The sequence below is a fragment of the Xyrauchen texanus genome, chromosome 46 (assembly GCF_025860055.1).
Source record: "Xyrauchen texanus isolate HMW12.3.18 chromosome 46, RBS_HiC_50CHRs, whole genome shotgun sequence".
In the NCBI taxonomy this organism is placed as follows: domain Eukaryota; kingdom Metazoa; phylum Chordata; class Actinopteri; order Cypriniformes; family Catostomidae; genus Xyrauchen; species Xyrauchen texanus.
Genome location: NC_068321.1, coordinates 15,424,564 through 15,447,735, shown reverse-complemented (window position 1 = coordinate 15,447,735; position 23,172 = coordinate 15,424,564). Strand labels below are relative to the sequence as shown.

General features: G+C 39.7%; 1 protein-coding gene across 3 annotated transcripts in view; it reads left to right on the top strand.

The window, feature by feature from the left end:
• LOC127638445 (hepatocyte growth factor receptor-like) overlaps positions 1-22,612 on the top strand; it is an 83,794-nt gene extending 61,182 nt beyond the window's left edge. For all 3 annotated transcript variants that reach the window (XM_052119978.1, XM_052119979.1, XM_052119977.1), the window contains 6 exons: positions 10,639-10,719; positions 13,121-13,302; positions 13,485-13,594; positions 13,743-13,908; positions 14,715-14,851; positions 19,196-22,612. In XM_052119978.1, coding sequence (XP_051975938.1) covers positions 10,639-10,719; positions 13,121-13,302; positions 13,485-13,594; positions 13,743-13,908; positions 14,715-14,851; positions 19,196-19,406 — 887 coding nt within the window. In that variant the 3' untranslated portion in view covers positions 19,407-22,612. The remainder of the gene's footprint in view (positions 1-10,638; positions 10,720-13,120; positions 13,303-13,484; positions 13,595-13,742; positions 13,909-14,714; positions 14,852-19,195) is intronic.
• Positions 22,613-23,172: the final 560 nt, after the last annotated feature.

The following is a 23,172-nucleotide window of genomic DNA, read 5'->3' as shown; positions in this document are numbered from 1 at the left end:
CAGCCTACAAGCTAAGCATAAAAAAGCATAACGCGAGCATAACTACTGTATCTTAACACGCTAGTTGACTGTTGATAGAGCCGCTGAGGTTGGTATCTCAGTAAAAAAAAAATCTCTGTCAGTTCTTTCCTGTCAGTGATAAAATGGTGGAGAAAGGAGCTGTTAACACTATTTGATGTACAAAAAACAACACGGATGGGACTTGTGATAGAAATCAAGTATTTTTCAGCCTTTGTAAGACCCGTTTTAATTACCACAGAAGCACACCAAATCTTAACTATTACCAAAATGCAGAATGAGATGTTTGTGTTTGCAAGCGCTTTTCAATGATAAAGCAGCGCACAATGCTGGTGTTGCCACTTTGATGTGAATCATGAACATGATTTGCTGTGAGAGAGCCACAGTCTACCAGCAAATTAATATGGTGGAGGATGACAATTTAAGGGATTTAACGCCCATTGCAATAAATATGCAACCTATGTGTGGACTAGTCCTTTAAATTAGTCAAACTCCCACTTGAACTTTGGGAAATGTTTAATGTTACTTGAATTGGTGATATTTTAGTGCATTTCCTATATATTGTGAAAGGCTTTGTTTGTAAAAATGTCATTAAAGCATTATATTGCTACATATTGTTTTGTTTTCTTTCCTAATATGGAAATAAATGAATGATAATAAATTAAAGTAAATATACTGTCAAATTTCAGCACTTTCAAAATCTGATTAAAACTTATGAAAAATGTATGTGGTTAAACATGATAAAAAATTGAATTGAATCCTGTGTAATGGTGCAACAGTTACATGAAGTCCTCTTTGACATCTGACCTTCTTCAGAACATTGAATCTTAATGACACCTGCGCTAAAGACAAGCTAGACGCAGCGCAACAAATGACGCAGAATGCAGGTGTCTCGATGTGCAATTTTTAATACTGAAGCTCATTTTAAATTGACACATTGTCTAAAATCTGTCTGTCCTGCGTGAGACTTGAATGAATCAGCAAGATATACCACAGCAGTCAAAGACCTCCGTCTAGAGCATGATTACATCAGAGAACAATTAAAACACAGTGCAGATGTGTGCAAAATCACGTTCGGTATGAACAGCCCGTGCAATCTCATAAAAGTTTATATCTATGTTGCCGTGCCAAGTGCTTCAGCAGGTACTTATTCACATTCATCATAAACTAGTAGTAAGATTGAAAGAGATTGAAACTGCACCCAGCTGAGGCACACTGTCGTGGGGACCCTCATCCCTCAAGCCTGCACGCTTAATGCAGCTAGGTTATAACGTGATGAGTTGCGACTTATTGAATCATAATGTATGTGTCACTGTGCATTTCTTATTGTGAAGAAAATTGGCAATATGCAGCTTTAATAATAAGAGAGAGTGTTTTTTTTTGGTGAGTTAAAGATGGATTAAAGTGAACAGAAAGGTTCAGAGAGGGTAATCTTCACCCCATTATACACTGAAATAAAATATGTTTTTGATTTGTTTTTGTTTTGGCTGCTTTTCCAATATAAATATCTAAAACTCCTTTAAAACAACGTACATTTTCTTTAGCAGCTATACTGCAGAAGAAAAAATAAGATATTTATACTTGCTTTTAGAGAATATATCTTGAATATATAATTTACTGCACTCGCATAAGTATAACCAAGTGAAAAAAATACACTTACAGTGAGGAAAATAAGTATTTGAACACCCTGCTATTTTGCAAGTTCTCCCACTTAGAAATCATGGAGGGGTATGAAATTGTCATCGTAGGTGCATGTCCACTGTGAGAGACATAATCTAAAAAAAAAAAAATCCAGAAATCACAATGTATGATTTTTTAACTATTTATTTGTATGATACAGCTGCAAATAAGTATTTGAACACCTGAGAAAATCAATGTTAATATTTGGTACAGTAGCCTTTGTTTGCAATTACAGAGGTCAAACGTTTCCTGTAGTTTTTCACCAGGTTTGCACACACTGCAGGAGGGATTTTGGCCCACTCCTCCACACAGATCTTCTCTAGATCAGTCAGGTTTCTGGGCTGTCGCTGAGAAACACGGAGTTTGAGCTCCCTCCAAAGATTCTCTATTGGGTTTAGGTCTGGAGACTGGCTAGGCCACACCAGAACCTTGATATGCTTCTTACAGAGCCACTCCTTGGTTATCCTGGCTGTGTGCTTCGGGTCATTGTCATGTTGGAAGACCCAGCCTCGACCCATCTTCAATGCTCTAACTGAGGGAAGGAGGTTGTTCCCCAAAATCTCGCAATACATGGCCCCGGTCATCCTCTCCTTAATACAATGCAGTCGCCCTGTCCCATGTGCAGAAAAACACCCCCAAAGCATGATGCTAACACCCCCATGCTTCACAGTAGGGATGTGTTCTTGGGATGGTACTCATCATTCTTCTTCCTCCAAACACGGTTAGTGGAATTATGACCAAAAAGTTCTATTTTGGTCTCATCTGACCACATGACTTTCTCCCATGACTCCTCTGGATCATCCAAATGGTCATTGGCAAACTTAAGACGGGCCTTGACATGTGCTGGTTTAAGCAGAGGAACCTTCCGTGCCATGCATGATTTCAAACCATGACGTCTTAGTGTATTACCAACAGTAACCTTGGAAACGGTGGTCCCAGCTCTTTTCAGGTCATTGACCAGCTCCTCCCGTGTAGTTCTGGGCTGATTTCTCACCTTTCTTAGGATCATTGAGACCCCACGAGGTGAGATCTTGCATGGAGCCCCAGTCCGAGGGAGATTGACAGTCATGTTTAGCTTCTTCCATTTTCTAATGATTGCTCCAACAGTGGACCTTTTTTCACCAAGCTGCTTGGAAATTTCCCCGTAGCCCTTTCCAGCCTTGTGGAGGTGTACAATTTTGTCTCTAGTGTCTTTGGACAGCTCTTTGGTCTTGGCCATGTTAGTAGTTGGATTCTTACTGATTGTATGGGGTGGACAGGTGTCTTTATGCAGCTAACGACCTCAAACAGGTGCATCTAATTTAGGATAATAAATGGAGTGGAGGTGGACATTTTAAAGGCAGACTAACAGGTCTTTGAGGGTCAGAATTCTAGCTGATAGACAGGTGTTCAAATACTTATTTGCAGCTGTATCATACAAATAAATAGTTAAAAAATCATACATTGTGATTTCTGGATTTTTTTTTTATATTATGTCTCTCACAGTGGACATGCACCTACGATGGCAATTTCAGACCCCTCCATGATTTCCAAGTGGGAGAACTTGCAAAATAGCAGGGTGTTCAAATACTTATTTTCCTCACTGTATATACAAAATACACATATTTAAGAGACATTCTAAATATCTTATATGTTGCTTCTCAAGTAAATATCTTGTTTTAAGGATTTTAAACAAATTAAAATTGAAAGCAATACAAAAAACACTTGATAACAATAGGATATTTTTGCAGTGAATTTCTTTACTGAATTAAACTTAATAAAAAGTATTTTTTTCCCTTTAGAGGTATTTTTAAAAGATGATTTTGTCCTCTTTATTGTTAGTGAGCACATTTAATACAACGGCGCACAAGCTGAATAATCGGTTAAGAACTAATGAATAGTAGTTGCAATAATTGCCAAATAGTAGAATAATCGTTCTAATAATCATTAGATTAATCAATTATCAAAATAATTGTTAATTACTGCCCTAGTTGAAAGTCTATACAGTTTGTAACACAAGTACATCATAAGTAACTGTAATTCAATTACTATGAAATGAAGAGAAATGCCTTACTTTACTTTTTCTAGGGAAAGTAATTTAATTACAGTAATGCTTTACACCTAGCACTGTTGATGACATAAGCTGTATGGATTGCAGGTGCAATATATATATATATATATATATATATATATATATATATATATATATATATATATATATATATATATATATATATATTAATATGTATTATTTTGGTCAACTTTAGTCTTTATATTCTGTTAGTCTAACATTTACACAGTTTTTTGGAAACCCAGCCAACCTGAATATTATTATATTATATTATATTATATTATATAATATTATTCACTTTTATATGTTATTTAACCCATGAGCCTTTATTTCACATGAATTGTGCTTGAAGTTTCGTGTGAGTCGGTGTGACGGTTAGAGTTCATTCAGGGTTCTCTCATTATATGCATACCTGTATATTATGTTATATGCAATATAACAATGAAAAACTTTACATAAAATCACAGCGTTCATGGCATCTCTATATTCACCTAATATTCCCTTATTTGGGTAGTAAAATGTGATTGGAAGTGCACAATAATCCAATTAAATAATCACGGTTAGATCAAAAACTTGCGATCAGGCGATTATTTGGTAATCGCGACAGGTCTATTTTTACTATTATCATATTTGATAGTGGTGCTTGCTAAGGAAAGCATCGCTATTACTATTTCTCTTACTCAGGGTTAGGAATTTCAACAAACCAAATCTGTCACCTTCTATTATTAATGCTATGTATCTAAATAGCAACCATCCGGAACACCCTAGCAACCTCATAACAAGCCTTTTAGAAAAATGTAGCAACTGAATTCAATCACCCACATCACCTCAGCATTATGGCTGCAAGTTTGCATGGGCAAGCAACACTAAGATTTATTTCAGAAAGATTTTGTACAAAATCTACTATAAATGTAACCTACAAACACATCTGCGGTGGAGATACGTTGAAAAACAGTGTGCTACATGAAATCCAATAGCTCAAATTAGTGATTTAGAAGAAGGAATGCATTTCAGATGTGGTTAAACTTAAAAAATGTAAAAGGTTAAATAGTGGCAATCAGCCCGGCGGGTGACATTTGAACATTTTAAATTGCCAATCTTCTTATTGTACTACAGAAGTGGGGGTGTGAACGTGTATATCAGATTTACAGTTACGGCTCAGGTGAAAACCACTCTATAGTCCTCCCCTTCACCCCTACCCAATACACCTAAAAAAAAAACAACCACCCAAGTGGGAAAGTTAAGCCCAGTGTGTGTGTGTGTGTTTGTGTTTGTGCATGTGACGCAAAGTGATTTGAGAGGAAGAGGCCATGCATGTGTGTTTGCATGTGAGTATGTTGGGGTGCTCGGGGTGGCATGTGTGGTGATTTGTACCCGTGTTAAATTCCTGGTTCATTGTTGGGCTGTCTCAGGGCTCCGGCCGGTAATCTGACTCGGCTGCCATCTGGGAAGACGTGATAGCAGCAGTGGAGAGAGATTACAGCACTCCACGCTCAATTATTTTAACACAACACCCCTGCTCTCTCTCACCCTCTATTCAGACAGGGATCTATGTGCACTCATTAGAGCAAACACCCAGCTTAAGCACTCGTAATTAGTTAATCTTTCAGTGAAACACCACACTGTACTCCAGATTTCTGTTAGAGTTAGCTGACATTTTTCTGCATTCAATTTCCATGATAGTACTTTCCAGTACATTGCTTTACTTTACTCACCCTCATGTTGTTCCAAACATTTATGAATTTTATCTTCTGTGGAACTCAAAAGAAGATATTAGACAGAATGTTAGGGACAGCATCAGTCACCATTCACTTTCATTGCATTTTCTTTCCATACAGAGAAAGTGAATGGTGATTGAGGTTGTCATTCTGTCTCACATCTCCATTTGTTTTCAACAGAAGAATTTCATACAGGTTTGGAACAATATGAGTGTGAGAAAAAGATGACCGGATTTTCATTTCTGGTTGAACTATCGCTTTAAGTTACAATCAAGCCTCTATCACTTCTATTGAGAACAAAAATTTGAAATTAAAAATTAGCAGCCGTGGACTAGTGATTAGCTAGCTCATAGCCACATAGTCACCTCTGGCTGAACATGGTCGAGATGTGCGACGTTGACAAGGCACACTTGCTCAATGCCCCCGTCTCCCAGCTTTGCCTCTTCGGCAACACCATCGACGACTTCGCCCAGCAGTTTTCAGCGGTGAAGAAGCAGATGGCACATCTTGCCGTGGTGCCGCCAAACCAGTACTCCCCGCCTGCTCACCGAGGGCGTCCCCCTGCAGCTAAACAAAAGGTAGCTCCGCCTCAACAAGCTGGGCCCAGCTCTCAACCCCAGCGTCGAGCACCTCGCAGGTGGCATACGCCCCCCACTCCAGGACCCCTTCCAGGATCAGGAAAGCTCCAAAGCGCTCCTGAGACGGGCGATCCAGGCAGTCAGACGTTCGCTCCGGAGCTGGTACCAAGACCACTCCGTCCCCCGGTGGAGGGCCGGGAGGAGAATCCTTGTTTCATTTGCCGCACAACCTCTCAATAAAGAGCGATTTCCTCACTCCCTGGGTCCTCAGTCTCTAACCTGCCCTCTGCCGGGTGTGTGGAGCAAGGTAAAGTGCTTTGAGTCTTTTCTCAGCACACATGCCTCGGGACGCTCTTCTGCCCCAACCCCCCCCCCCCGGCCGTGAAGCCCCGCCCGGTATGTCAAAAGCGATCGTCCCGTTAGTGCCCCTCGCGTGGAGTTTGAATGCGTTAATTTCACTTCCCAATCCGTCGCGCTGGCTGGCCAGGACCATCTGACTCGGCTCAGTTCGCCCCGCTCCCGCCTCATTTCAGTGGTGTTCACTCCACTTCCGTGCACGGCGAGGAAGCCAGCGCCTTACGAGCAGAGATCACAACCCTGCTCCTCAAGGATGCGATAGAGCCCGTCCCTCCAGCCGAGATGGAGAAGGGTTTCTACAGCCCTTACTTCATTGTACCCAAAAAAAGTGCCGGGTTGTGACCAATCTTGGACCTGCGAGTTCTCAACCGTGCCTTACACAGACTCCAGTTCAAAATGCTCACACAGAAACAGATTCTTACCTACGTTCGACAGCTAGATTGGTTCACGGCGGTAGACCTGAAGGATGCGTACGGTCTCCATTCTGCCTCAACACGACCCTTCTTACGGTTCGCATTCGATGGCCAGGCATATCAGTACAAGGTCCTCCCTTTCGGCCTGTCCCTGTCCCCTCGCGTCTTCACGAAAATCGCAGAGGCTGCTCTTGACCCGCTAAGGGAAGTGGGCATCCGCATACTCAACTACCTCGATGGCTGGCTCATCCTGGCTCACTCTTGAGAGCTACTGTGCGCTCACAGGGACCAGGTGCTCAGGCACCTCAGCCGTCTAGGGCTTCAGGTCAACTGGGAAAAGAGCAAGCTCGTCCCGGTTCAGAGCATCTCTTTTTTCGGCATGGAGTTAGACTCAGTCTCAATGACACCGCGCCTCACCAATGAGCGCGCTCAGTCAGTGCTCAGGTGCCTCGCTCTCTTCGAGCCTGGCACAGCGGTTCCTCTAAAACAATTCCAGAGGCTCCTGGGGCACATGGCATCCTCAGCCATGGCTGTGCTGGGTTGATGCATATGAGAACGCTTCAGCACTGACTACAGACTCGAGTCCCGAGATGGGCATGGCACCACGGCACATACCATGTGACATTCACCCCTTCTTGCTGTCTGACTTTCAACCCTTGGCCAGACCTCTGCTTTCTTTGGACCAGAGTCCCCTTGCAGCAGGTGTCCAGACGTGTCGTGGTGACCACAGTCGCCTCTTAACAGGGTTGAGGCGCCGTATGCAGCGGGCACACGGTGCCGTGTGCAACGGGCATAGGATGCCTCATCGCTCAAGATCAGTCTACTGTAGACTAAACGGGACAGACGCTGGCACACAGCTGGCTCCCAGTGAGCCTTCTTGCACCGGTTCTGTGCATGTTCAGGGAGGACAAGGAACAGGTCATCCTGGTGGCCCCTTACTGGCCCACCCGGGCCTGGTTCTCGGATCTTACGCTCCTCGCGACAGCACCTCCCTGGAAAATTCCCCTGAGGAAGGACCTTCTTTCTCAGGGATGGGACACCCACTGGCACCCGCGCCCAGACTTCTTGAACCTCCACGTCGGGCCCCTGGACGGGATGCAGAAGATCTAGTGGATCTACCACGTGCAGTCGTAGACATGATCAACCAAGCTAGAGCTCCCTCCACCAGGCGACTTTACACCCTAAAGTGGCGCTTGTTCGCGAAATGGTGTTCTTCCCGAGCCGAAGACCCGCAGAGGTGCGCAGTTCGGTCAGTGCTTTCATTCCTGGAGAGGAGGCTGTCCCCCTCCACCTTGAAGGTGTATGTAGCTGCTATCGCAGCCTACCACAATGCAGTAGATGGCAAGTCCCTAGGTAAATACGACTTGATTATCAGGTTCCTGAAAGGTGCACAGAGACTGTACCCTCCCCGGCCTAGCCTATTCCCCTCCTGGGATCTCTTAGTGGTCCTCTTGGGCCTTCAGAGACCCCCCTTCGAGCCTCTTCATTCAGTTGAGCTGAAGGCCCTCTCCCTGAAGACGGCCCTCCTGATCGCGTTAGCCTCCATCAAGAGGGTTGGGGACCTGCATGCTTTCTCTGTCAGCAACACCTGCCTGGAGTTCGGTCTGGCACATTCTCATGTTATCCTGAGGCCGCGACCAGGCTACATCCCCAAGGTTCCTATGACCCCCTTCAGGGACCAGGTCATGAGCTTGCAAGCAAGCTCCCCCGGGAGGAGGCAGACCCAGCCTTCTTGTTGCTGTGTCCGGTACGTGCTTTGTGTATCTATTTGGACCACATGCAGAGCTTTAGATGTTCTGATCAGCTCTTTGTCTGCTTCGGCGGAAAGGGAACGCCGTGTCCAAACAGAGGTTAGCTCACTGGGTCGTTGATGCTATTTCCTTAGCTTATCACACCCAGGCCGCGCCCGCCCCTTGCGGGTTCGAGCACACTCTACGAGAAGTGTGGCATCCTCGTGGGACTGGCCCATGGCACCTCCTTAGCAGACATTTGCAGAGCAGCGGGATGGCAACACCCAATACCATTGTCAGATTTTACAATCTCAGGGCTGAGTCGGTCTCGTCCCGTGTTTTGTCAGGTCCGAGCCGGTAGAACTCGGTAATGCGGCACAACCGACCGGGTGTTCCGCTTGCACACAACACCCTTCACCAAGTTGATCCAGTGTGCCTTCTATCCCAGGTTAGCCAGTAAGTGTTGCTCCCTGGATGTTCTCCTCCCTAGCCTTCTGATCTACGAATTCAGAGGAGCAATTCGCGTCCAGACACACTACGAGTCACAGGTGATCTGTGGTGTATTTGCCACATGTTACCTCCCCCTAGACTGGGCAGGAACTGGCCTCCGCTGGGTCTTTTCCCCCTGAAAGAATAGGACTGGGAAAGACCACCTTCCCCGACGCTTCACATCCTATGTGAGGGACATAGTGAGAGAGAAGGCTGTGGCTGCCGGGCTTGCTCCCATGCTTGTTATGTAGCACCCCCTCCGGGAACCTAAGGTCTGTATGTGACATCTCTTTGGGGGCGTTGGAGAGGGCTACGTGCAGCCGACACAGTTGCCTCTAGCACACAGTAGCCTGCTTGCACCTGTCTCGACAGTTCACATAACACGGTCAGTGCATGCCGTTTTTATATGTGAATCCTCGATACAATGTTGAGTGAGTGACAGAAGGGGAACGTCATGGTTACTGTTGTAACCTCCGTTCCTCGAGGGAAGGAACGAGACATTGTGTCCCTCATGCCACAACACTAGACCTACCACTGTAAACGCCCGTACCTTCTTTTCGGCTCCTCAGTGCAAAATCCTGACTGGCACTCTCTGCCCCGCTTCCCTTTATACCCATATGTCCGGGGCGGGGCATGCAAATTCTGTCTGCCAACTTGACATTGGCCTTTTCTCAGGTTCAGAGGAACGTTTGGCATCCCAGGAAGACCCCTTGTGTCACTTCATTCGACACAATGTCTCGTTCCTTCCCTCGGGGAACGGAGGTTACTATAGATACCGTGACGTTTCCTGTCCTCTTTTTGCTGCCCCTATTAATAAAAGTGGCAAAAATAAAAACTAGATTTCTACCTTTTCTGTAGAAAATGCGAGTGGTCGTTGGCCTTGCAAAACTCGCCAGCAAAATGCTATGGCGTTTTGAGTGGTAGGATGAAGCTTACTGGTACTTGTCAAAAGAGCCCACCCCTGAGTCTCTATAATATTCTGGGTCCTTGAAATGGCATGGGTCCTCCTTCAATATGAGGGAAGTCTATGCAATCTTTCTCCATTTTAACGTCCACCAGATGAAAATTGGAAGTCCAATTGCATAAAACAAAATAGATCTACTCTACTCAATAAGCCGCAAAATTTGAGTTATCATTCATGTCCACAGCACAAATGGTACAGGAAGGGTTTTATGTCTAAGATTAATACTTTGGGTAAGGGTGAGTTTCTTTAAATTCCAATAGTTGTATTGAATTTAACTTAACTAAACTGCATTCATAGGTTGCATTAATATTAGATGGCATATTTGATGCCTTTAGTGTTGATATCACTTCCTGTGATAAGCGACTACATATATCAATATATATCATAAATCAATATCAATATTGCTGCCTGTGCATATGCAGCATTCTGCGATCATTCAAAACTCCATCATCATGCTTGAGACAGAGCAAGTGCACTCCCAACACAGTATATTCTCACTGATGCAGTTGTTGCTGCTTTCATTATTCTTGGCCATACATGATACACACCTGCTATGCCGACACTATTCAGACAGAAAAACCTCTGATAGATTGATGTACTAATCATAGCTCTGCATCTTTTCCTGTCTTTGTGTGCACCAGGGCACTTTGGCTGTGTGTTCCACGGAACACTGCTCGAACCAGATGGCCAAAAGCAGCACTGCGCCATCAAGTCCTTAAACCGTGAGTTTGACAACACAATTGTTGATGTATTTACATTTTGGAAATTTCAAACACATTCACTCTTTAAAATCTTATTAGATTAACCATTTTTTTATTTTTATTTTTTTAGCTCAGTTAAAGCTGGTGTAATTTTTTAGATGTTAAAATATTTTCTCCTATCCCAGCTTAATAAGCAGAGACACTATAAGTAAACCATGTGTGGGCTGACTTACCCAACATTTTTACTCTGTGGTTCTGTCAAAGCATTGCTCTGTTTGTTTGAGCATACTGACACAGTAACATCGGCTCAACCAATGACGTAAATTTGGGGCGGGATAATCTGTTTGGTGACCAATGGAAGATTGGGGAGTGTTCTGGAAACCGGTTTGAAAACAATCAATATTTTTGAGATTCCATTTGGTGACACTAGTGGCACATAAATGACATACTTCAGCTTTCAGGTGTTTTAGGCATTCCATTTCGCATTTACCATAGTAAAATGGTAACACATGGCCTTAAGTAGCTAATTACTTCAATGAACTCTCTAAAACGAACCAAAAATCCCTGAAATAATTTTATAGAAATAAATATACCTCAAATTTTGTATACAAAAATTTCAAACAATGTGTTCATCTGTATTTTAGTTTTGTATGTAGATTAGTTAGTTATGCAGCCCATTTGTTTTATATAGGCTCTATTTCCAGTTATCTCTTTACTGAGATATGATGTGTGACATGAGGCTGTTTTAATATGACTGCGTGATGATGATGAATGCACAGCAGAGGAGCCATATAACATTAGAGATGCCTCTAATCACGTAACATGTCACTCGGAGCACTTAGATTTATGACCTGAGCTTTGTTTTTCTTTCTCTGTTTGCTTGCAGAATTAAGGCTTGTTTCAGCAGGAACTGTTGCCCAACTATATATGTAGTCCTTTTTACTTTTTAACACTGAACAGCATTTTGACAAGCTTTGTTTTTCGTATTTGTTTAGTAATCAAGTCAAAGGGATTGAAAATACATATTGAATAAATAATGAAAGGAATTGATCAAATAAATACTTTGGAGCTGTTCCCAGATCAGTTTTAGTCTTTTGAGGATACCAGCAGTGATCTGTGTTGCATAGGATGCCTCATCGCTCAAGATCAGTCTACTGTAGACTAAACACATATACACAGGCCTTTTCTTTTGGTGTGTTATTTTACCGATAAGCTTTCTCCATCTTAGTGAAAGGTTAAACATCTGTTTAATCTTCTCAAAATGTGAAAGCGCCCCCAACAAGATTAAAGGGAGGCAGAAAGCTAAAATGGCAGGACCAGTGGAGACTGAGAACTCAGCTAGTAATGGCACGGTCATGTCACAGTGGATTAAGTCGCTGCTCTGAAACTGAGCAGTCTTCCCGGGTGAAATATCTGGCCGCGTGTGATAAAACACTTGATAGTGTTGGAGATAATTTATATGTCGTGGTGAATGGTTCACTGACAATTTGGCAGGTTTATTGAAATGTATAGCAGGATAGATTTTAAGTTCAAGAGTAATTTGGGACAGCCTTGTAAACACAGACAGGGTAGCATAACAGAGAAATAAGTGGGCTGATACCAAAAATTTTGCAAGTTTGAGGCTTTGGGACGACCTATGAACTGCTTTGCCATATCAATATTATGCCATTAAAGTAACACACACAAAATAAATAACAATTATCTTATTATTTATTCAACTTCATGTTGTTCCAAACCCATATTATGTTTTTTCTTTTGTTGAACACTAAAGGAAAAGTGTAGCAGAATGTCCAAACTGCTATATTCCAAACAATAAAAGTATAAAATGCCCACAGACTGTCAAGCTCCAAAATCAATAAAAAAAAAGCAGCATCAATATCCTCACAAAAATCTATTGAATGGCTTAAGAAAACTTGGATTTGAGGCTTATGACATTTATGGTAATGTTAGGGGCCGTTCAGACCAATCGTGAAGAAAATGTAAAAAAAGCTAGATGTAGTGCAACGAATGGAACAGAATGCAGTGTCATGAGAAGCATTTTTAAAAGTTATTCTTTAAATTTAACACATTTTCTTTTAGTGGCACTATGCTGAAAAAATTTAATGTGACATAACTTATAAAAATAAGATGCTGAAAAAATGTAATGTGGCATAACGGTAATAGAAATCAGTCTAGTGCATGTTTACATAGATAAACAATTAAAAAGCATCTGTAAACGGCCCCTAATTGTGCTTTTGTTTTTGTCCTCATTGGAGCTTGACAGCATCCAACCCTGTTCACTTTCATTGTATGGAAAAGAGCAGTGTGAACATCACATTTTGTGTTCCAAGGACATTTTTGAACAACATGATGGTATGAGTAAATAAATTCTTTAAAGCTCAAAACTGTGAAACTCAACCTGTGAAAATCATGTTGCATGCAGGAATCACTGATATTGAAGAAGTATCTCAATTCCTGAAGGAGGGCATCATCATGAAAGATTTCAGCCATCCCAATGTGCTCTCTCTCCTGGGAATATGCCTGCCCAGCGAGGGCTCACCTCTCGTCGTGTTGCCGTACATGAAACATGGTGATCTGCGCAACTTTATCAGAGACGAGACTCATGTATGTGGTGAAACATCTCAAACATATATCAAATAATGTCTTTCAACGCAACTTAAGTGTCAGACTGTTGTTACATATGTATGATGTACACTACAGTGGAGAAAACTTAAAAAGATGGGAAAGTGCCACCTTATATTGTTTTTATATTTATTTATTTAAAAAATATTTTAATTCCCACACAGAACCCCACAGTGAAGGATCTGATGGGTTTCGGTCTACAGGTGGCTAAAGGAATGGAATATCTTGCCAGCAAGAAGTTTGTACACAGAGACCTTGCAGCCAGAAACTGCATGTGAGTTTATCAACAAATCTAGTGTATCTCTCTCTGTGCCAAGTTACGTACAATTCTTTTTGAAGCCCTGTATGTGCCTGATATATTGTATGTATAGTGAGTGTGATTTTCTTTTTGTCTCATGTAACGTTTGTAATATCCTCCTCAGGCTTGATGAGAGCTACACAGTAAAGGTGGCTGATTTTGGTCTGGCCAGAGATGTGTATGATAAAGAATACTACAGTGTGCACAACAAACATGGGGTGAAGCTGCCCGTCAAATGGATGGCTTTAGAAAGTCTTCAAACACACAAGTTCACCACCAAATCAGATGTGGTGAGTATCTTTCTCACATTAAACTGACAGATAATTTTAACAAATAATATTTCGGAACTTTGTAATAAGCATTTTCTTTTTAAATACATTGATGTTTTATTGATGATGTTTCTGTGGTAATTTGATTATGTGTGAAACAGAATTATCTGTTTTTCATCTGTAAACTATATAAGTATATTTTATTTGGTCTTATTCTATTGACAGACCTTTTCACCTGAATTTGCTGAGCAGTATGCTGATAAAAAGTGACAAAAAAAATCTGCCAATGGAACAAGACATTCTCTGAATATTTGATATATGATGTAATTTTGCTTCTTTAGTAAATTATCATATTTTAAGAACATTTACATATTTTCACCAGGAAAGGACAAAGATGCTTTTTATTTGTAACTCCGAGACAAACCACTGTTTGGCTCTGAGTCATTTTGACTGAATTTGTATGTTTGAGTTCAATAAGTAGCACTTCTCCATCACACTGACTCATGCATGTATGCACAAGCTAGGTTCAAGGTGTGTCGTGAGTCATGTCCTGTTTTCTAACCTGTTGACTAGATGACTACACTCCAATGCCATTTCTGGGGAAAATCATTTTCCAACATTTCTGTAAATACTGACTTGACTCTTTGCTTAAATGGATCAGAGTGTTCAGAATTACCTCTCTTTGGCATATTGTATGCCGTTTTGTTGGCCTCCAACAATTGAAGACATTCTGGAGTCACCCAAAGTTCATGCAGATGACTGCTGTTTAGATAGGTGTTCACTTGCTTTCCTATGAAATTATTGTTTTTCGTTTGATCTTCACACAGTGGTCTTTTGGTGTGTTGCTATGGGAACTCATGACCCGGGGTGCTCCACCTTACTCTGATGTGAACTCCTTTGACATCACAGTCTTCCTACTTCAAGGTCGAAGACTACTACAACCAGAGTTTTGTCCGGATGCACTGTAAGCACACACACACGAGACACGTAAGGTCCCAATATACTTTCGGAGTAGTTCTTCTTCATTCAGAAGTTAAAAGAAGTTTAAAAACAGCTGAGAAACAACATTAGGACACCCACCACACCGTTGTGGGAGGCGTTTAGAGGAGCATGTAAATATGAGGACGAACAAGACTACATGTAAAACATGAACTAATGTGATATTAAAATGTGTTATTAATGACTTTATGCCTCATTATATGAGTAGAATTCACATTAGATCAGTAAAATATGTTTTTTAACCACTCGATGATTATTTAAATAATATACATGCAATAGAAAATGGTAATTTGTCTTGTTTATATTAATGACGCTAATACGATATACAAGGCCATTATATGCACCGATTACCCTCTGTTATTGTCATTTATGAGGACACTGATACTCCTGCAAAAGTTGGTGTATAATAGAGTATAATGGGCTGAAAAAGATTGATGATAGGCATATCTTACTTGGGGCAAATGTATGAATGACTTTCGCTGCAGATGGCACATGAGTGAAGTAACATATAAACCGAATGAGTAAATGGGCAATTAAGAGTATTTGAGTAGATTTGACTAATTAAACAAAAACAATGCATGACATGTTCTTAGAAAATGTTTCAACGTGAACAATCGTACCGATGTAGGTCAATTTGCACCAGTTCGCTAATAACTGCACGCCAGTGTGTTCATGTTGACTGATCTGAACTGACTAAATGCTGTGAACAGAAATTAGATGTTTATAGACCAATGGCAGTGAGGTGTTTAGCAGCCGGTAATACATTTTCCTGAGATTTTGTTCTAAATAACATCACACCTGTTTGTTCTTCGGTTTCGTTGGAAGTATATCAGGACCTTTAGCCTAACAACTACATAGGTAGCTACTTAAAAATTATCTACTACTTATCTTAACTTAAAAAATGATAAATTTGGAATGCTCCAAAAAGGCAGCAGCATTTTGTGTTCCACATGAGAGAAAATGTATTTCAAAACAGTTTAACGTAAGCATTTTGCTAAGCTAATGGTGTAACAGTAACTCTAATAATGGTGCGTACAATATGCTTGAAGTACATGAATTTGGCTTTTTCAAATTTAAGTCCTGGAAAACCCTTGAAAATTGCCATTTTTATCAAGAGGCGCTTAAAAAGTTCTTGAATTATAAAAAAAATCTTAAAATACATTGCTTAAATTTTTTAATAAATTAAATGTATTTATTTATTTTCGGAAAAAAATTATGACAGACTACTAGACCACTAGATCACTGCTGAAGCAGGCAGTGCATAGACGGCTCTGTCATGAGGCACCTGTTACTTTTGGCAGCGCTGTTCAGAATGGGTCAATCACAATTAACTGTTACTGGAGGATTTAAAAAATATGTTTTATAGATACTACTGTGGTGGATTTAACAAGTATGAATCCTTGCAACTATCAGTTTTAATTAAGAAACTCTTTTCTCCAGAGGGAAAAAAATTAGATGAGATGTATAACCTTGAGAGATTTGAATGCAGATCAATGGAGGATTCAGTTTTGTGAGCCGTCAAGCACCCTTGTGTAAAGAAAGCTTTCTCTCACAAAAACAAAATTATTATTAATAATTTAAATAGTTTTAAAATAATTTTTGTCCATTGATTTCATGGCATTGGTGTTATCAATATTAAAAAAATTTAAATACAAAAAGTTGTGGGAAATAATTTTTAAGGTCAAAGTTCAGAGGTTGCTTAAATATCCATATAGTGATTATTCCCAGCATGTTAAAAACGTATTAATTCACATTTTAACTAATATTTTCACACAAAAAATTTGGTGTTGTAACCCATTTAACCCTCATTAGTGTTAGTGCTTCGTTCATGAAACAAAATTAAATAATAAAAGAACAACAGCCAAGTTCTCCTTTATGAATAAAAATTAATGTTAACATGTTAAAAAACGTTTACTCTCAGCGTTTATAGGCAAAAACTGAACTGAATGGAAAATTTCAATATTTTGTAAGTTGGAAAGTCAAAACTTTTTGAGAATGACCCATTTGCAATTTCGGTCAGAGAAATTAAGAAAACATTGAACACAGCACATGAGTCATATGTACTACTGTTTACGGACCCAGTTATTCACTTTTGAATTAGCACACTACAATTGCACATCAATTTCTTCAGGAATGTAGTTAAAGATGCTCATTGAGATATGTTGTTCTTGTAATAAGTGGTGTTTTATAAAAATAAATTAACTGAATGAATAAAATATTTTTATTTAAAATCAACAAAAAAGAAATACATTTAAAGACATCTCGAGTATTGTTCATGAAAACAATTAAAAATGTGCTTGAAAAGTCCTTGAATTTAAATTTGAAGCATCTGTACGAACCCTGTATTAAGCATAAAAAATAAATAGCACTCACAAATACTGGGTTAAATAATTAATTATACATTTTACTGCAATTAAAACAATATTTTTATCGATTTACCTTTTAAATGATGCCTTAAAATGCTGCCTTCATAGACAGTTCACTAGGTTTTGGAACATAGCATCACTTTCTGTCAAAATACTCACATGACACACACTTCATTGTGTCTCTCTTGGGGTCAGCCGAGGCGCACCAACATAAGAGCGTAAAACAGAGAGCCATTGTTAACCACCCTCTGATTCAGTCAAGCAGTAGTAGTTCATCAGAACTCTTGGCCAACTCAGCTATGCATGACTACCTGAACTAGGCACACAGTAACTCCCTGCTCTGTCTCTATGATATGAGTCAACCGCAAAACATTCTTCACACACTGCATTCTAATAACCAGCAGTGGCACTCTGAATAGATATATGTGGGTCATCACTCCCTGCTCTTATGGGCTGCACAATAAGCTGTCAGGCTTTCATTTCTCTCAGGTCTTCATGGCTCTGCTCTGCTCACTAGACTATTGCAGGAAAAACAATAGAAAGTCGTTCTGAAATGCGATGAAGGTTTTCACCATAGGTAATAAATTTCAAGGCACCAGTGTCTCGCACTGTCAAAGCAAACAGCCGATGAGAATGGAAAAATTATAGAACTTACCCTCCACATGACTCTTTGCTCATAGTTAACACAAATTAGTTTCCATTAACACCATCTATGTATTTGAGGTTTAAATCTTGAAGTCTCTGTGGCACAGGGGTGACCAATATTTGTCCTCCAACTCCTGAGCCATGTCTGATATAGAAAGTTCCTTGTTGCCTGTGAAATAGGATTATGCACCATCAGCCTGTCAGATTCAAATAGGTATATGATATGTCTCATAGTATAATAGTTATTATAAGGCACCATTCATATTTAGTCATTCATCGCCTTAAAAGCAACAGCATTCACAAAACTTAACAACACTGGTATACTGAACAAGACATTTCTGACTTAAATTATGCATTTAATAATGTATTTATCAGGAATTGATTGAATCACGCAAAGTTGTCTATATGCCAAAAAGCAAAGTTGTTTCATAAGTGGAGCAAGTTATTATGTTTTGATAAAAGATTATAAAGAGATTATAAAATATTTAAATTTTATTTGGAATAACATGCACAGATGAAGCATTCTATGATTCTGATATTTGACAATATAAATTAAAAAAAATAATAAATTCAGGCATGAAAATCTGAATGGCGCAAGCTTATTCGTTCTTGGAAATTGCTATCTGTTAGTCAAGCAGTTCACTCACATGTAGGTAGACTGTGGCTATCTGTTCTGTTACAGCAGTCGTGAACCTGCATTCATGATTTATGGCAGAGCGTCGACACCAGTGCAGAGCGCTGCTATAAATTCACCACGAAAAGTGCTTGCAAACAAATACGTCTTATTCTGCGTGTTAGTGATAGTTAAGATTTGGTGTGCTTCTGTGTTAATTACAATTTACATAGGCTGAAAAAAAATCACAAGTCCCATCTGGGCTTGATTTGTACATCAAATAATTTATTTTCTTCTTTTATTTACTGAAATAACAAACTCCACAGCTCTATCATAGGAGAGCGTGTAACGGTCAACTAGCATTTTATGATAATACCACCCATAGAATGTCTATGGGACTGCTGCATTATTCTGTTTTATGCTAAGCTTGTAGGCTCCATAAATATAGAAGGGCTCTAGTGCTGCTGCGTGTCTGTTTGTGGAATGTGTGTCAGTGTAATGACTACAGGCGGACACATTACAAAGGTTTCACCCTTCACACCAGTGTTTATGCCGTAATAATAGTAAATGCGTTAATCGCGATTAAGAAAAATTAACTCGTTGAACTTTTTTAATTAATCTAATGTGTTACAAATTTCATTCTAACAGCTCTATTAATTAGTAGTTTGTTTTCTTTTCATTGCAGATACAACGTAATGATAGAGTGCTGGCACCCTAAACCAGAGCGCCGTCCCACTTTCTCAGAGCTAGTGTCCCGCATCGCCTCTATCTTCTCCAGCTTCAGCGGCGAGCACTACATCCTCCTCAACACAACCTATGTCAACATCGATAAGATGACACCCTACCCCTCTCTCATCTCCTCTCAGAGTAACCTGGACCGTGACTGCTGTACCTGAAAGAAAAGGACCAGACAGAGGGAGGGACAGAGAGTGAGGGAGAGGAAAAGGACTTATTTGCTGTTTCTGAAAGACACTGGACTCACTGCCAGGGATAGCTTTCATTATTAATAGAGGAGGAAAGCTGCCCAAGGACACTGTGAAAGACTTAAAAGGCACAAACACTCCCTTAATCACTGTAAATAGATTATGATGAACCGTGACCTGTGGAGTTGAGGTTCTCCACTCAAGCATGAGATGGTAGTGCTCCCCTGGGACAGAGACTGAACTGCACCTGTAGTAAGTCCAGGCTTAGATTGACATCCTAGAGCGGTTGGTGTAGTAAAAACTGTTGTTTCAATGGTGGAGTGTCTATGTAAGGGTTTGTTTTTGGAAAGACTTCACTGAGCAATTGCTCATTGATCAATTGTCACCCCATTATGGTTTCATCTGTTCATTGTACGGTTGCATTCAGATGCTTCTTGAAGTATGTGCCCATCTGATTCATTCACAATGCAACTGAAGCTTTTCTTGATTGAGCAATCAGAAATGGTCTTGTAGTAGTTTGGTAGAAGATGCTGTCCAAAGCTTCAGTTGCATTGTGCTCTCTGGGGTAACGTAGTGTATGTTGGGCATTTTATTTTCTGTGAAAAATGTAATATAACATTGTGCATGCATTCGTACTATGAACTGAACGCAGCATAATGATGAAGTTATTATTGGAACACTGGACAGGTAACATGTGAAATTTGCCCTTAAACCTGTCAATGTTCTTTTGTGGCTGTGTACTTAAGGAAAAGGGCATTCAGTTTCATATTTGACCCTTTGCTAAGTTCCGCCCCCCTTGATTACTGCTGCTCGTGTAACCGGTCCTGCTCAACCCGCTCCACACGTTATTTTAACCGGCATGGGAGGCGGGCGCGCTAACGAGGAGTCTAAATGCTACAGCCTCTAGCGTCAGTCACTAGTGTGCCAGGGGAGTGAGGTTTACATACTGCACAGCTACCTAGCAACTGGCTCCGTTACACATACTCTGACAAGCTCAGCAGAACTTCCCATAGGAATGAATGGGTGTTTGTCGTTTTTGGCTAAATATTCTCATAAACGACCTTGATAATATTCTTATGTGGGCTGGAATGAAGAGTGACATTGTAAAACATGTTTACCAGATGTTTATTGTTAAATAAATGGTTAAATTACATAGTAATTTGATTGAAAACTGTGGAGACTGTGAATCAGAATCGAGGCAAACAATTATCATCATTATAGTCAACAAAAGTGTCATTTGATGGCAATTACACACCTGAAAACAGTGTAAGTGAACAGAATTGCTAATAACATCCCATTACACACTCACTATGATGCTGTAAACTCTATATTTACTATCGCCTTTATTAAGACCTAAATTAATTAACATTAAGAGTAAATTATAGGTGTCCTTCCTGATATTATACATGTTCATTTGAGAATGAGGACTGATACAGTTTAATCCATAGCTAAAAAAAAAATAAGAAAAAACTATGTGTGTCCTCTATGTGTTCCTGGTGAGGCTATTACAAGTGACCCAGCAACAACGTTTGTAACATTTTGTGCATAATTATAAAACTCTGCTTAATACTGGCCAAACACATATTACTCCCATAGTCTCTGATTGGGAAAAGCAAGCGATGTCTGAAAATGTCGAACTGCAATAGTTGTTCAAAACGAATTGGTCAGAAACGCTTTAAGGGCGGGTCTTACCGAAGGGTCAATTAGACAAATGCCTCTTTATGAATCATCTGTTGCTGTTTTCTTCTTTCTTTTTTTCTTACAACCTTACCATTTTAATCTTTGCAAGAAGACTTCTTTATTTTTATAGAATCTGTTTAACCTTAGTGTCAAAGCTAGGCTCACATGTAATCTACTCGCCTTTTTCACATTTCCTGCACTGATTGTGCAGGAAAATGCGGAATAAATTTGAAGTCAACATGAAACAGCATTTACAAAAATTTTTACTCTATGTATGTGGCATTATTTAGAGTGAACCAGGATATTCAATGAGAAAAAAGTGGAGCAGTACTTTAATTTATCCATTAGGAATTGATTGCATCATGAAAAGTGGGCAGTACCCTTTGCATACCAGAATGGAGCCAAGTAATTGAAGAGAGGTTGAAAAATAAGGGGGCTTAGTTACATCAGCCGAAAGGTAAATTAATGTCAGACTCGGTCGGAGAGAGAATTACATTTTGATGAAAGATTGCAGATGAATATTTCCTTTGGAATAATGTGGATGGATTCATTGTTCTCAAAAAGACCAGGAATGTGCATTTAAGGTGCACTCTGTAGTTTGTTCCTCATTTAAAAGGTTTTGCTTGTAAAGAAATGAATTGTAATTTTGAAACTTATGTATAAAATCATGAGCACGCACATGAGATGGAGACTCCAGTCATATCAGTAAAACCTGTTTTATTCTACATGGAGAGGGTCTCCTTATAGGGGCTACCATGTTTGAATCACATGACCATATGATTATTACTACCATACATGTTATGGTAGTATTATTAGACATGTTCACTCAGGGATTTAATACAATGCCGTTTGAATAATGCTGCATCCAAGCCATGAAGTGTCAGTGTACGGCCAAGATGGCATATTTAAATAAAAAAAATGCTAATTGCATCTTTAAGAAAGCAATATATTCATGTTGACTTTAAATATGATTAATGTGTCAAATTGAACATAAAGGACTTAATTATTAGTATCAAATTTGCCAAAACATTAATAAGCAAGAGGTGTCTGTAGAACCATGTGAATGTCAGTAACAGATTATATGCAGGCCTGGAAATTCCTATATAGAAGATGACAATGAATGTGTGTTGCCTTATTGGACTACTGGTTGATGTAAATAATTTTTCTCACTACTCTTCTTGTCTGACTCGCTGTGTGTTACGTGTATATATAGCCTATGAACACAGTATAAATTTAGACGGTTTGGTACCAATCAAATAATTAATTAGGTCAATCAACATTTCAATCTCTATGTGAGTTAAAGATATTGTGTACTTGTTACAACAGAACAATTAACAGATTCAATCTTAAATAATTTAGTAAACTCTTTATTTTTGAGCCTTTACAGTATCTGTCTGTTTTTATCTAAGAACTGCCAAACTCTCTCCTTGTGATGTCCCTATATGGAGAGAGAAATTACTCAGAGATGGTACATTTTTCAATATTTCTGTTGTTTCAGTGACAATAATAAAGTTTTTCACAAATTATGTGTACATGTGTTTGTGCGCTGCATAAATATAACTATAGATACTTCTTTATGCAATCTGTTATTTTCAGAAAATTCCCTATATATGAGTCCTTTGAGTCTCGCTCCATCACATTGACTCTTATTGTGAACTTTAACCATGACCTTCTGATTACCCTCAGTGCTCTTGACTCGACCCTCAGTCATTGTCGTCTAGACAGGCTTTTTAATCTCCTCCTTTATGGTCTGTTGAAAAAAAAAAATGTGTAATACTACCTGTCTGAAAGGTGTACACTGGCTAAATGAATGACATATTGCTGGTATCAATGCATACATACATCCTGTAAGATAGTTTAACCATACTTTCCAGTCTTTAAAGACTATTGAAGAGTACTGCCGTATGATTTCTCCCTCTAAACAATTCAGGTAATATACATTAAATGTATTTAAAATACAGGCCTGAAAATGCATAATGCATTTGGTGTAAAATGTCATGCCTAACTTGAAGATCTTGAATCACTTGTGAATATCAGTGAAAATTACCCACACACTGTA